General features: G+C 42.5%; 1 protein-coding gene across 3 annotated transcripts in view; it reads left to right on the top strand.

Annotated features, from left to right (window-relative positions):
• The first annotated feature begins 490 nt into the window (after positions 1-490).
• LOC116710451 (paxillin) overlaps positions 491-14,835 on the top strand; it is a 36,649-nt gene continuing 22,304 nt past the window's right edge. Inside the window, exon 1 of one of the 3 annotated variants that reach the window (XM_032549475.1) lies at positions 491-733. In XM_032549475.1, coding sequence (XP_032405366.1) covers positions 721-733 — 13 coding nt within the window. In that variant the 5' untranslated portion in view covers positions 491-720. The remainder of the gene's footprint in view (positions 734-14,835) is intronic. The other 2 variants (XM_032549476.1, XM_032549479.1) reach the window with 2 other exon arrangements.

Raw genomic sequence — 14,835 nt, 5'->3', positions numbered from 1 at the left:
TTTTACATAATGCTCTTCAACCAGCCTGACTGAGCCTGAATTATTCTGTGGAGGATCTTGAGGAAAAATAGTGTGTTTGAAAAACTCAAATGGCTTTCAGCTGTATTTGCACCAAAAGGTGGCTTTACAAACTTCTGTTTATAAAGTATTTCATTACAACATTAGAATAAAAGGGGGTTAATACAGCTAAACCCAGTATCCGCTGCCTTTCACCTCATAATTAGGCGCTATGGTGAGTTTTATCACATAAAATATCGTTAAAATATGCCGACGTTTGTGATTAAAACGTGATAAAATGTGAAACCCCCATGGATGATGAATAACAAGCACCGCATACCTCACTCTTGAGCTGAGTACCTCTCTGCGCCCCTAGATGCCGCTGTCCCCTCTGCGTTGTGTCTGCGGGAGCAGCAGGGGGGCTGGATGTGGACTGTAGAGGACTCCTTCGGTGTGTGTGGAGGGGGGTGCAGCCGGTTGTGTGTGTGCGCGCGGGTGTGTGTGTGTGTGTTTTTGAGTCTGTTGGAGGCTCGTCGAGCAGCAGCAGAAGGAGGAGGAGCAAGAGGACTTGAAAACTTCACTGCGTCCAGCTGGAGAAATTTTCATCCGGGGAGATTTCTGCGTCCTGTCGGAGCCGAGTCGGCACCTTTGTAGTCCAGCTGTGTCCGTCAGAGAGAGGGACCGGTCCGGTACTCATCGCTGGAACCATTTCCGGCGTCCAACATGGATGATTTAGGTAAGTTCTTTCGGCGAGAAGGCAACATTAAAGCGGCGCGTGCGCCTACGTGGGCAAACGGGCACAATGCAGAGAGTATTGGGGCTTTTTTTTTTAACCCTCAGGAAGTCTGCTAATGAGGTTGTTGTCGCATTCACTGGTCCTGCTGGGTTAAATTAAAGCAGGCAGCCAGGAGAAAGCAGAACGCGTGGATGGATACCAGGTTTCTGATAATTAACTATACCATGTTAATAAGCTGAAAGGTTTGTGGGGGATACTAGTGACCGTGCTGCATCGGTGGTGGTGCTGTGGAAAGTTAATATGTTAGTCTGGTGTTGGGTTTCCTCAACTTATTTATCCTCAGACCAGCATGTGATATAATCATTCTAATAGGAGAGTAACCCGATGAGTCCTGGTGGTTGTCGTGATAGAAATCCGTGCTGCTGGTTGGATAACGTTGATTTCTGCTGAAAATGTTGTCGTGGGCAGACAGATGAACCCAGGCGAGCTCAGTAAGTCGTACACTTTGTTGCAGCTTTAAACGCAAACCCTAAGGGGACAGCTTGCGGTGACGGGGAGGCTCAGCGGAATTCTCCGTCATCCATCTCTCTTCCCCTTTTTGCTGTCACTTATCTTCTCGCTGTACTTCGACAAAAACATATTTCTCAAATAAGACTCACTGTTTCCTTTTTATTTACATTCCTACCACGTATGCAATACCGTGTGAAAGTTTCCACCATTTAAACTTATTTTCACATTTTGTCTGGTTACAAAGACACACTTCCATGTATTTTGGGGGCAGGAGACAGGAGAGAGGTTACATCTAAACGTGTGGCGAGGGTTTTAATTTAGTCCCTCTGAATCAATTTGTGCATGTTTCGTTTTGCACTTGACCTTTTTTTTTTAGCCCCAGCCATCTTCCCATCAACGCTGAACTGCTTCCCTGTCCAAACTGAAGAAAATGATCCCCCTGTCATGATGCCACCATCACTGTGTTTCACTAAGGGGAAGGCATTTTTGTGTGTGTGTGTATATATATATATATAATTTTTTTTTTGTTTAGGCCACATGTAGGATTTTGCATGTAGGCCAGAAAGTTCTGTTAAATTTTTTATATAGTAACTCAGCCCGACAACATTTGCATCCCACACTCCCACCTACTATCACTTTGTCATTTTACAACCAGCTGTGAAGTAGGTGGTTATAAAGTGACACAATGGCAAATTTTTCCAAATACTTTTGCAAAGCAGGCCTACTGTATTAGTGTAAATTAAAAACCTGAACCGTCCTACACACAGTTCCCTCGTCACTGGAACAGTTTTTGCCCCCTGGTGACTGGTAGGATAAGTTTAGCAGGACATCCGTGAAATGCATTTCAGGACTCGAGTTCATGTGCTAAAAAAACACCCGAATGCGTTTGTGAAGTCAAAATGATGGATGTGTCGCAAAAGCTGTCCAAGAAATGCTATGGTCCCCCCACAACCACTGTGAGCTGAAGGTAGAGTTTCTATTAAACAACAGATAGTTGTGTTAAAGAGAGAGTTCAGGAGTTTTAAAATGAGGCTCTGTTGAAAGATTGACATTAAATGTCTTACCTGGAGTCAATAACTCCAATGGCTTTGGCATAAAAACAAATTAGTTGAAGCTAATAGCTAGTCTGAGAGAAGCTGAAGTGGTCTTCTACCATTTTAAAATGACTCCGATCTAAAAGAAAATCAATAGCTTTTACTTTTTATATGTAAATATGAACTTATGAACCGTTAAATCATTGTCACTTGCTTGGACAGCAACTTACAGAGAAGCTGATGATCTGAACAGGAAATGGAGGTAGAATACTGGGTTTTACCAACGATTTTTTTCTGTGTGAAACACATTTGTGGTCTGAGTAACCATCTGATAAAAATAAGTTGGGCTGTGGAAAAAAAATCAGAAAGGTTCTATTAGTTTTTTTTTGTTTGTTTTTTTTCCTTCTTACACCAGTTTACTTTTTCATCTGACAGTTAGTCTGATCGCATGTTTCAGGGAGTTTGTATAAAGGGGGAATAAATTCTGACTAACAGCTTGCCCAACGGTGACCCACATGAGCTTATTTTACCAATTTAAAACAACTCAAATCAAAATATATCACATCTGTCTGGTTCAACTCTGTATTGGTGGACAATAATCATCAACGCTTTCACAAAAGACGGATATGATAGTTTTGTTTTTTACTGTTTTTCCAGTCCTCACTACGTTGGGTAAAGAGGAGTGGGCAGACTTTAGCAGTCAACTGAGATCTTTTCCAGACAATTGCAAGATCTGATAAAACCCAAAAATGGCCCATCACTAAATTAAAAAACATCTAAATTAAGAAAAATAAAGACTCTCGTGAAAGTATATAAGATTAATATCCCATAATATAGTATAATATTACATAAATATAATAATTTTCCATTTGTGTGGTGGATGATTTTTTTTTTAATTAAAATAAAAAGACTAAAAATATCTTCACTGTTTTTATTAATCTGGTTTTGGTCAAGCTGCCCATTAGCCTTAGCCTCCACCTTATCGAGCTAGCTGTTAGTCTTAGCCTCCACCTTATCGAGCTAGATGTTATTCTTAGCCTCCACCTTATTGAGCTAGCTGTTAGCCTTAGTCTCCACCTTATCGAGCTAGCTGTTAGCCTTAGCCTCCACCTTATCGAGCTAGCTGTTAGTCTTAGCCTCCACCTTATTGAGCTAGCTGTTAGCCTTAGCCTCCACCTTATCGAGCTAGATGTTAGCCTTAGTCTCCACCTTATCGAGCTAGATTTAGCCTTAGCCTCCACCTTATCGAGCTAGATGTTAGTCTTAGCCTCCACTTTATCAAGCTAGATGCTAGTCTTAGCCACCACCTTATCGAGCTAGATGTTAGCCTTAGCCTCCACCTTATCAAGCTAGATGTTAGTTTTAGCCTCCACCTTATTGAGCTAGATGTTAGCCTTAGCCTCCTCCTTATCAAGCTAGATGTTAGTTTTAGCCTCCACCTTATCGAGCTAGATGTTAGTCTTAGCCTCCACCTTATCAAGCTAGATGTTAGCCTTAGCCTCCACCTTATCGAGCTAGATGTTAGCCTTAGTCTCCACCTTATCGAGCTAGATTTAGCCTTAGCCTCCACCTTATCGAGCTAGATGTTAGTCTTAGCCTCCACTTTATCAAGCTAGATGCTAGTCTTAGCCACCACCTTATCGAGCTAGATGTTAGCCTTAGTCTCCACCTTATCGAGCTAGATGTTAGTCTTAGCCTCCACCTTATCAAGCTAGATGTTAGCCTTAGCCTCCACCTTATCGAGCTAGATGTTAGTCTTAGCCTCCACTTTATCAAGCTAGATGCTAGTCTTAGCCACCACCTTATCGAGCTAGATGTTAGCCTTAGCCTCCACCTTATCGAGCTAGATGTTAGCCTTAGCCTCCACCTTATCAAGCTAGATGTTAGTTTTAGCCTCCACCTTATCGAGCTAGATGTTAGCCTTAGCCTCCACCTTATCAAGCTAGATGTTAGTTTTAGCCTCCACCTTATCGAGCTAGCTATTAGTCTTAGCCTCCACCTTATCAAGCTAGATGTTAGCCTTAGCCTCCACCTTATCGAGCTAGATGTTAGCCTTAGCCTCCACCTTATCGAGCTAGATGTTAGCCTTAGCTAACACCTTATCGAGCTAGATGTTAGCCTTAGCTAACACCTTTTCTAGCATCAAGTAAAGATGCTTGAACACTTGAACCTTCTAACAGAACCTCACTTTAGAAACATGACATTCTCCTTCAAGGAGGAAGTGTTTTGGTTTAGAAATTGTAAAGAAAAGCTCAGTTTTTTAGTGAGCTAAAACGTATTCCCCTGGTGGATATCTTGTCATTGGTGGGAGTGACAGTGAAGCAGGATCATTGGCTAGTCTATATCCAGTCAGTATTTATGGGCATCTTCTCGGTTTACAGCTGGTACGGGGCTCTCCTTAAAGTAGCTGCTTCAAAAATATGTGTTACACAACCCAGTGTAATTATCATGTCACAGGGCTGTAAATTCTGTCATCGGTTTAGGAGCTAGGCAGAAATGTGGCACACAAACACAGAAACGTACTCAAGTTGTCTATCATTGCGGATAATATCAAAGCCGTAGTGGGGTCTGTTGGGGGTTTTTTTGTTTTGTTTTGTTTTGTTTTTTTTATCTGGTTTGGAGAGTTTGATGAAAGCACATCCACCGTGGAGTGATTTCATCCACGGTGATGAGGCACCATGGAGATCCATCAGCACAACCTGCTCCTATTTTTAAACCTATATCCCTGCGTCTTAAGAGCTGAGCCAGCACCACCTAGAAACCTGCCACCAGGTCTGCCCAAAGCCTGTTCCCCCACTTTCCATCACTTTGTCTTCCTACTTCCCATATCCTCCCAGCAGCTCTCTAATGGAAGTTGAGATTCTAACCCTGAAAGCTCTTTTCCCAGCCTCAGTTTTTTTACCCTTTATTTTTTATTTTCTGCAGAGCAGAGCAGATCCTACAGGCAGGGTTTTGGGAGAGAATGGATCTCAGCCAACATTTATCCGCCTTTAACGCTACAATGCCCCACCCTCTCTTTTCCCACCCCCCACCATTCCTGTGGTTATGCCGCGCAGAAAACCGAAGCCCTGCGATCTATCGACAGTCCAAAGGAGAGATAAGCCTTTATTGTGAGAATCGGATGCAGGCGGATTGAAAAGGGTGCAAGAAAAGCTTTGTTTTGGTACGCCAGGTGTGCGTTTATCTGCATTTCGTATCGTCCTTGCCGGTTTTTGCTTCTCAGAATCCGAGGCTCGCTCTCAGGCAAACTTTCATTGACCCCCCCCCCCCTCCGCCCTCTTCTTCTCCTCAGTTATCAGCACTGCCAAGCACTGCTTCTTGCTTCACCGCTCCGGGCCTGCACCGACAAGACATGAATGTCAACGAGCCCCCCTGAAGTTAACTTTATTTTATTGACTTTGATGATCTGCGCCTTTTTATTGCTTGCGTTTTATATGCGCCTGCGAATACAGTAGCCTCGTATCGCTCTCTCTCTCTCTCTGATGCCACTTTGGTGACATCGTGAGCTAAGAGGCTTGTCAGCACAGCAGCTTCAGCGTTAGAAATGTCACTCAAGTTGCGGGAGTGAGGAGAGGAGTTCTTTACCAGAGGAGATCTGGAGTAACCCAGATACTCAGATGGGTCTAAATTTAGTTTGTATTGTTGTTTGCAGACCGACGGAAACATCAAAAGCTTTTCTTCTTTTGTGTTACACTCGGCATCAAACTGGAAGTCGCATCTAATTTCTGCATCAAGGCATTTTCTTGTTTTTAAATTTATTCCTATGATACAGATTTGCTTGCATTTTGGGTTTTATAGTATCCCGAGTTATCACTGTAGTATTTAGCATTGTTTTATGAATGGTGTGAACTCATGTCTGTCACTGAGGCCGATGGAAGGAGCTAATATGAAGCAATCTGATGCCAGTGTGCTACCATCACCCATCCGATACTGCAGCGCGAATATGATGCTATGCAATACACCGAGGTACAAGAGAGGTTTTTTTTTTTTTTAGCTTTGGTTCCTCTACAGCTAGCACTTCTCTTTTGCAGCTAAATAAGCATCACATTTCTGTACATTTCTTTGTTTGTTGTGAAGAAATTCTTACAAACGTTTTAACATTCAGCTTGTGGCCAAATAAGATGACAACCTATCTTCTGGATTAGTGGTTTCTAAACCTTCCAGCTTCTGATCCACAAAATGAAAATCAAAGGTCATGACTCCAACTCTTGGTTAAGCACACACACTTTTTTACAGCTGGATATAAACTGGTGCTAAGACAATACAAGCAGCATCAACAGCCAATTTATTGATCCTTTTATTTATTTTAATGCAACATTTCTAAAATGCATATGCTTTCTCATTGTCATTTTTTGCATGTGGGTTCATTTCCGAAAAGGGACTTCTAGTTTTTCTCAAATAAACTTTTAATTTTCCTGTATTAGGACACATGTTGCTCGTACTTAAATGTGATGTAACTGGTCAGCAGGCGGATGCATCTTACCCCGGGTTTTTATCTCAGGTGTGAAAACATCCTTTAGCAGATCACTGTAGGATGTTGTATTCCTTCAGTAACAACATTCACATTAAAGAGTGTTGTTTTGGCAAAGGAGCATTCACTGATTGGAGAAAAGTTTCCCATTTCTTTTATCTCTACATGTCAAATTATTGTCATAAATCAGACAGAAGCTTGTTACATTTTTTCTTATTTCTTTCCAATAAAATTGTAAATTAAGTCTTAAAAGTCGGTTTAGCAAAGCACATGTAAATCGGTGAAACTGTAAGAAAATGGACGTCGTGCAGCCATTATAACAGAAACCATAAAACGAAGATTCTTGTATCTTGAAATACTTGATCTCGAAAAAGAAACCTTGAACTTTGTCACACATTTTTTGGCTCTTTTCGTAGCAAAAGCTGAGGTTCCTTTTTATTATATAAAAAAAACTGCGCTTCTTCTTTGAAGCTAACAGAAACCCGTGATTCTGCAGTGACTAAGGCCGACGCTGCTGCACACCAGCCTGCACTGTGTGATCATTTCTCTGGGCTTAAGACGCATCGAACACACACCGCCAGAGCAGGAGCCAAAGGCCCCAACACAGTATCTCCGTTTGGGTTTGTCCATCTGCTTGACTTGAAAATCAAAATGCTACAGGGCTTTGAAGCATATGGTGTACAGTACACACACACACACACACCCCCACACGGTCAGACGCACACGAGCCCAAACTTAAGTACGCTCATGATCACAGACTGCTGGTGTGGACAGACAGCTCCGTTAGGGCAGCTGACTAAGCAGCAGCTTGACGCTCAGCCGACCGTCATGTCATCTCTCATGGGTTCAGTGCTCTGTAAGAGCAGCCAGGGTCGATATTCATGCTGCTTCTTAACTTTTTAAAAAAAGGAGGGCAGTGTGTGGGAGGTAAAAAATGTAGAAAAAAAAATATATAAAAAACCCCATCTAGGTATGAAGGATATTCATTCCATCCTGAAGGTCTGATTAGGAATAGATATTCATTGATGTGCAAACATTATTTATACCTCTTCTAACTTTTTGAACCATTAGCCATACAGTCCACAAATGTGGTCAAGAAGAAAATCATTGTTGAGAGGAAAAAAAGCCTAAACAAGTAAAGGTTGCTATTTGCAACCAGCCAATTAGGGAACATAGCAAACATTGGAATAGAGTGCACTGGTCTCACAAAATGTAACTTTTTGGTCTGGATTTAAAACTTTGGTGAAAAACTACATGTGATATGGTGATATGGCTTAAAAATAAAATCTCTGCTTGCATCATAGCAAATACGATTTCCGATTTTTATTTATATTCCGTTCTTCTTAAAAAGAAAAGACAGAAGAAATTTTTTTTTTAAAGTCTTTTATTTCAACCTCATCCCTTGTGTGACTTGACCTGAATTCAAAGTCCAAATAAATAGTCAGATACAAATACATGATGCACTTTTCAGATTTGTCGTTGCAAAGTTTGAGAATCAAGAATCCTACTTCTCGATTATGCGCTGCTTTGTGTCGGCCTTTTGCAGAAACTTTCCAGAAAAGTTCACGTTTGTAATGTGGCAAAATGCATAAGGACTCAGTGGCGCTCTACAACAGGGGGTCATGTCCCACTTTTTGTGCTTGTGCCAGCTGAGCCTGGTCACCCCTTTCCTTTGGCTGCTTCCCGTCCAGCTAGAAACACGCTTCATGACAGGAGGCGCCCTCAGTAATGTAATGATGTGCTGCAGTGGCAGCCACTGTTCGTTACTGCAAAAGCAACCGCCGTGTAGACCAGACATGATGTGAGTCACACCAACTTGTGAGTACGCATCACCCAACCCTGACTCCCTAGTGGAAATCCATCCATCTCTGTTGTTGCTCCCTCCAGGCAACCAGAACGTCTCCGTGCAGCTTGTTACCCACGACGAAACGAAGCAAAAACGAGGACACATTTTGCATTGTGCATCTTTGTATGCACTCCGCTGCGTGCCTGAAGCTATTATCGACCGCCCTCTACCCCACTGAGCTCTGACGAGCGCCGCTCCCTCCTTGCTTTGTTGTTGGGTTCTCATCTCTTCCAGTCCTGCAGCTGACTGACGGCTCACTTGATTCGTCGCCGCCGGTCCTCTGGTGCAAGCTGTGGAACGGCCTGCAGACGGTTCTCACAAAGAGCGCTGCCGCCGCAGTGTTTACAACATTTGATCGGGCTGTGAGGAAACAACGCTGTGTTCTAACCACTGCTTTTCTGCTTAACTACGATGTATCACAATTACAGCTGCCACACTGTCAGATGGCCTTTTAGATGCACCTGCAGGATTCTTTTTTTTCTCGATCAGACTTTCCTCTAATTGGTGCGCAAATGTCATTTTTCTCAGAGCTTGCATGGTTGCTGTGGCTGCAGGCCAAGATAACCCATCCCTGCTTTATTTGGAAATGAGCTGCAGCCCAGCAGGTTTCCTCTGGGCTCGTGGCAGGTTTAAACAATCGCTAACACACTGCTCCCGCAGCCCTATTTGGGATATAAAGCTGTCACAAAGCGAGCCTTTGATGGACTGCGAAGCGGAGCGGGTGGAGGCGGAGGGGGCGAGACTGAAAGTGAGCGTGCGTTTGCCATTACAGCTGGATCTGCGATCAGATTCTGACTTGCTCAAAGAGGCGCATTACAGAAGCGACGCGCTAGAGGCCCGGTGGAGTTTATGGCAGCGTCGATGATGCTTCACAGGTTTATATCCTTGGAGAATTGGGAGCTCAAACACACTCACGGGCTTTGGCTGAATGTTTTTCCAGGGATACAATTTGGCTTTGCAGAGTTTTCAAACCCTTCTTTTCCACCTTCTTCACTCTGTCGGTGCTGCTGGTGGGGAGACAGAGTTGCTTGTATTTTGGTGCCGTGACCTATTTCAGGCAGGCCAGAACTGATTAGAAGAACTGCAAATCAATCTGTTTATTCAGCCAAGCATCTGCATTTTGACTGTAGCGCCCTCACCCCATCCTAAAGAACTAACTCCCACACTCTAGATCAGGGGTGGGCAACCGCGAGGGCCGGTCTCCTGCAACTTTTAGATGCATCTCTACTTCAACACACTTGAGTCAAATAATGAGGTCATCAGCAGGACTCTGGAGAACCTTACTGCACTTAGGGGGTGATTCAGCTGTTGGATTACCTGGTCCTTGTGTTGGACCAGGGAGACAACTAAGAGACACCGGCCCTCGAGGACCAGGATTGCCCACTTCTGCTCTAGATGGTAATTTTTCCAAAAGAAAATTCTTAATAAGATAAAGATTCACTTCAGTCATTTTCTAGAGCGCTCTGCTCCTCTCAGTCTCTCTCAGTAGATTTGGTTTAAAATCTCCACTTAAATAAATACTCTTTGACTTAATGTAGTACAGAGGAGCTGTTTCTAAGCAAAGCTTGGAGAACCGGACTAAGAGGAACTCTTTGTACAATGACAGGTGTTATTCATAAAACTATTTTCACCCTTTGAAGATGTTTTTTTTAATTTTTTTTTACAATTTTCCCAGAAACCTCAAGGTAGTTTTTAGGCGACAGACCAAGAGATCCTAGTGAATAAGTGAAGCGGAAGGAAAATGACTGCTGGTTGATTTTAGTTTTGTTTTTAATTGAATTGAACTAACTTAAATGGGATGGTGCATATTCATGAATGATTTATTTTAAGGCCTTCAACTTGCACTTCCGCCTATAGATGAGCTGATGTCGCTGCTTCCATCCTGCTGCTATTAGCAGCTGCACCTCGAGTCAAATTTACTGTACTTCCTCAGGTCTGATAAAAATTTGTTCAGTTTCATTTCACTGCAGAGATTGATAATAATGGAGGGTAGGAAAGAAGCAGAAAAATTAGCAGATTTTACCCTTAAACGTCCTCTTCTGCCAAATGTTGGTGAACCATGGTTTTCTCTCATGCATGATGAAACCCAGAAACGGCACACACAAACAGCTCTGTTAGATTATGCTAGATTAAGAGTTTGATCTACCGAACTAGTGGAAAAAAATAACCATTTTCCTTGGCTCAATATAGCTACTCAGGCAACCTGTACACCACACAAAAACTTCAGCACCCACAAGCTGTGCATGTAGGCCTGTATAAGCGTCTGATTGTGGGGAAGGGGAGATGTGTTGGAAAGCTAAACCTTTTCCTGTTTTCTTGACGTGTTACCTGTCGAAAATGCCCGTTGAAGGGTATCATGTGTAAAAGTACACATTTTCTAATATAAAAAAGTGTAAAAACCACCATAAATGCATATCGAAACAGCTAAATTCAATGCATTTCAGTGCGAAATTTAAAAACTCATAGTATTCATGTCAGGTTAAAAATCTTGCAATCAGACATTAAAAAGGGTTAAAAAGACACTGAAATAAGGAAGGAAATAAAACATGTGGTCCAAGAAACCTTTGAAAAAGAACAAAAGCAGATCACTAATTAACAGGCTGCTCTTTTCAAAGCTCCCCTGGTTTCCTGTGCTACGTTAGATCAATTTCAAACCCCCCCTGTTCATGCAACAAAGACCTCTGTGAGCAGATTTGCCTCCCCACCTCACCAACCTGCGGCAGCAGCTCAGTTCTTCCTGCTGCCTCTGATCCTGTCTTCACGTGTCAGGAGAAAATATCCAGCCACAGCTGTGCTGTCCCTCACACACCCTCTCCATTTGTCCGTTTTCATTAAAATTGTACTATGGAAATCATAATATGACTAAAATGCTTCATTATTTCTGAATCTAAACCTGTAAGGCTCCCACGGGACACTGGAGTGGAAAGAATAAGTTATGCTTATGACAACATGACCGAGGTCAAAAATGAATTTGCATTTGCGAAAGCACACTCCTTACCGAGCTAAAGGTGGTGAAGAAACAAGCAGACACCCACGTGTTTTTTTGTTTTTTTTTTTGTTTAACTGAATGAATAATCTCCTTGCAGTATGAGTTGGTAAATATCACTGAGAGAGAAGATGGTTGTATTAGACTTTGTTGTGGTTGGCGTAACATCCACGGGTGCAGAAGGCTTGTATTTTTTTCCTTCCACTCAATTTTCCAATAATACGCACGGATATAGCACTCTGTGAGGAGCCAGGAAATATTAGCCTGTCTGACAACTGTAAAGTCAGTAGTTCCCCCGTGATTGTGTATTTCCGTATTAAAAGATCATTTTTCAGCAGGCTTAAGCAATGCTTCTATTTTCTATTAAGGTCGTCGTCAATAGCTTCACTCCATAATCAGGAAGTGCGACGCAGTCGCTCTCTGGTTGCTAATAACACATTGTCCCAGTTGTACAGACATTGACTTTGGGAGATACTCACACCTGATAGCGACCAAGTAAAGTTAAGAGAGTGAGGAAAAAGCGGTTTTATCATGCAGTATAATAGTTGGAAAATGTAACAATTTTAGAGCAATCATATGCTTTCCTAATATATTTCCAGCCTTTGTGCACATCTTCCCTCAAACTTACAAAACCACCTTAAATAATTACTCTGTTTCTGTGAAGGTGAAACATTTAAACTCTTCATTTGATCTTCAGATTCTTCTGTTTTTTTAATTGTTTTTTTTTGTTTTTACAGTAGAACTTGAGTGACAGCTGTTTAGAGCTCTTCAGGAATCTGGATGCTGCAGTGTTTGCGATGTGTGTTGCATTATGCCTCAGAAGTAACATTTGTGCAAAAGGCCCTGGAGGGGCTGCTGATCAATACGCTAAAAGCTGCTGTAAAGCTTCATGGAGCTGAAACACTGCTGAGTGATACTCATCCAGGCCAGTTCAGCTCATCTATAAACAGCTAAGTCACTATAAAACTGATCTGACTGTATTACATATATAGCTGCACTATTTTAATGTTTGTCTAAAACATGCAAATGTTGAAAAGTGCTACACCCGATTTTGAAAATTATGTATCCATCTCTGCCCACTCCTCTTTCCATAATACCTCAAACTCTGTCATGTTGGATGTAGAGCATCTGTGAACATTTTTTGCAGATTCTTGGTTGGCTGTAGGTCTGGACTTTGACTAGGCCATCCTAACACATAAACCTTAATTGATCGAAACCATTCTGTCGTTGCTTGTCCTGCATGTTTATGTTTTGACGAACCTCAGCCACAATTGCGCCGTCCACCTTCTCACCAACTCTGACTAGCTTCCCTGTGCCTGCTGTGGAAAAGAATCTCTTTTGCATGACGCTGCCACCACCATGCTTCACATGACAGCAGTGTGTTCAGGGCAATGTGTGGTGTTAGTTCTATGTTCCTCATAGTCTTGTTCTTGCAGGTTAGAAAGTTGCTCTTTGGTCTCATTTGACCAGAGCACCTTCTTTCAAGTTACCCATAAATGCCTTTTTGCCAACTTAAAATGTGACTTTTAGCTTTCGTTCATTGATAACATTTTTCTTGCCAGACTTGAATAAAAGCCCAGTTTATGGAGTACATTAACAATAATGCATGTCTTAGGTTTGCACTTGTGCCATGCTTTATTTATTTTTTTACTTTGTATATTGTCATTCACAGCTGGAAAAAACTTGATGGAGCAAAACATGGGACCCCAGTCCAATGCTACCACAGAAACAATAATGTCATTACTTCTCAAACTAATAAAACACTTCCCATTTCTGAATGATTTATTAAGCGCTGCTCCATGAGATGTTGTCTTGTGTTCAAACTCTGCTTTAAACGTCTCCACAGCTTTCTCCCTGACCTGTCTGCTGTGCTCCTTGCTCCTCATGATGCTTCACAGAACAGCTGGATTTATACTGAGATTAAATTACAGCCAGATGTACTGTTTGCACATTTATAGACTGTTGGGTAACAAGACAAAGGAGATAAAATGTTGACACCAAACTTGGGAAACCATCCCTCATTTCCTCTACACTTCACAATTATGTCCTTAAATAAAATCCAAGCAAAAGCACACAGAAATTTGTGGTAGTTATGTTACAAAGCGTGAGGACGTTTTAAGGCATCTGAAAAGCATGACGAGTTGCGAAACTTTCACATTTCACTTCAGAATATGGACATGTAGACTCACAGAGGAAGTGCATGGTCTGAGAGTGCTAATTCACCAGCTGTGAGCGAGAGCAGCAGTCGCTCTCAGACCCAACCTAAGGGTGCAGAGGGGTGTAAAACGGTGCAGTAGTGATATGTGGCACAAGCCGGTTGGGTGGTCTGCGAGGGCCCACTGCTGCTTTTGATGTTCATAAATCATCTACGGTAGGTTTGTTGTCCCTGCAGTCAGGGTCAGGTGGGGAAGTATTTATAGTCGGTCCAGATGCTGCAGTCTGTCTCTGATGTGTGTCGGCAGCCGTGCTGAGAGCCACCTGTGCATGTTGTCCCTGCTTTCTGTTGCACCTAGCTGTGCATCTTGTTAAATTAGGTGCCAGTTGGATTGTTTTAGATAAATGCAGGGTTTCATTTGGGCAATGTTAAAGTACACCCATCATTAACGGTCCTGATGGGTCCCCCCCCGCCCCTTGACACAGTAATGTCTAGAATTCACACTTTCCGATTCTCTGTCGGCTCATGTAGCATCGAAAGGCCAATCCTTTCACAGCAGAACCCAGAAGACTGTCGCATTAAATTTCAGAGCTGCAAACAAACCCAAGTTGCAGTTTTGACAATTTTAAAATTTGACATTCTGAAAACTCGCTCCTTACGGATGTCTTTATTTCTTTTAAGCTATTGCCTCTCCTTTCCTGCCTTCTTATGACAGAATCTTGCAAGGCTGATGTGCACATTTTTCACTCTTTCCCTGCTCTGTGGAAGGCGAGCTGCGGCACGTTAGGAATTCATATCAGCCGGAGCGCACCTTGCAAAACATCAAACGCATCACAGGGAAGCAATGAGGAAAATGGGAGCAGGCTGACGTAGAGTAAAAGGTCAAAAAACACGGGTAAATGTGTTGTTCAGACAGCATCTCCCAGCTAATATGCATTCTCACAGTTTCCCTGCGGACTTGAGGGGAAATGCTATCAGAGAAAGCGTTTCAATCCTCTGAGATAAAGGCTTTTATTTTCTCTACACCAGCCCCAAAAGGGAGAACAAGAAGTGGCGAGTTTTGTGTCTGTTGTTGACATGACTCAACAGCACCCCCTGCA

Source organism: Xiphophorus hellerii, chromosome 20 (assembly GCF_003331165.1).
Source record: "Xiphophorus hellerii strain 12219 chromosome 20, Xiphophorus_hellerii-4.1, whole genome shotgun sequence".
Classification (NCBI taxonomy): domain Eukaryota; kingdom Metazoa; phylum Chordata; class Actinopteri; order Cyprinodontiformes; family Poeciliidae; genus Xiphophorus; species Xiphophorus hellerii.
The sequence above is the reverse complement of the archived record's forward strand: the minus strand, read 5'-3'. Positions and strand labels throughout refer to the sequence as shown.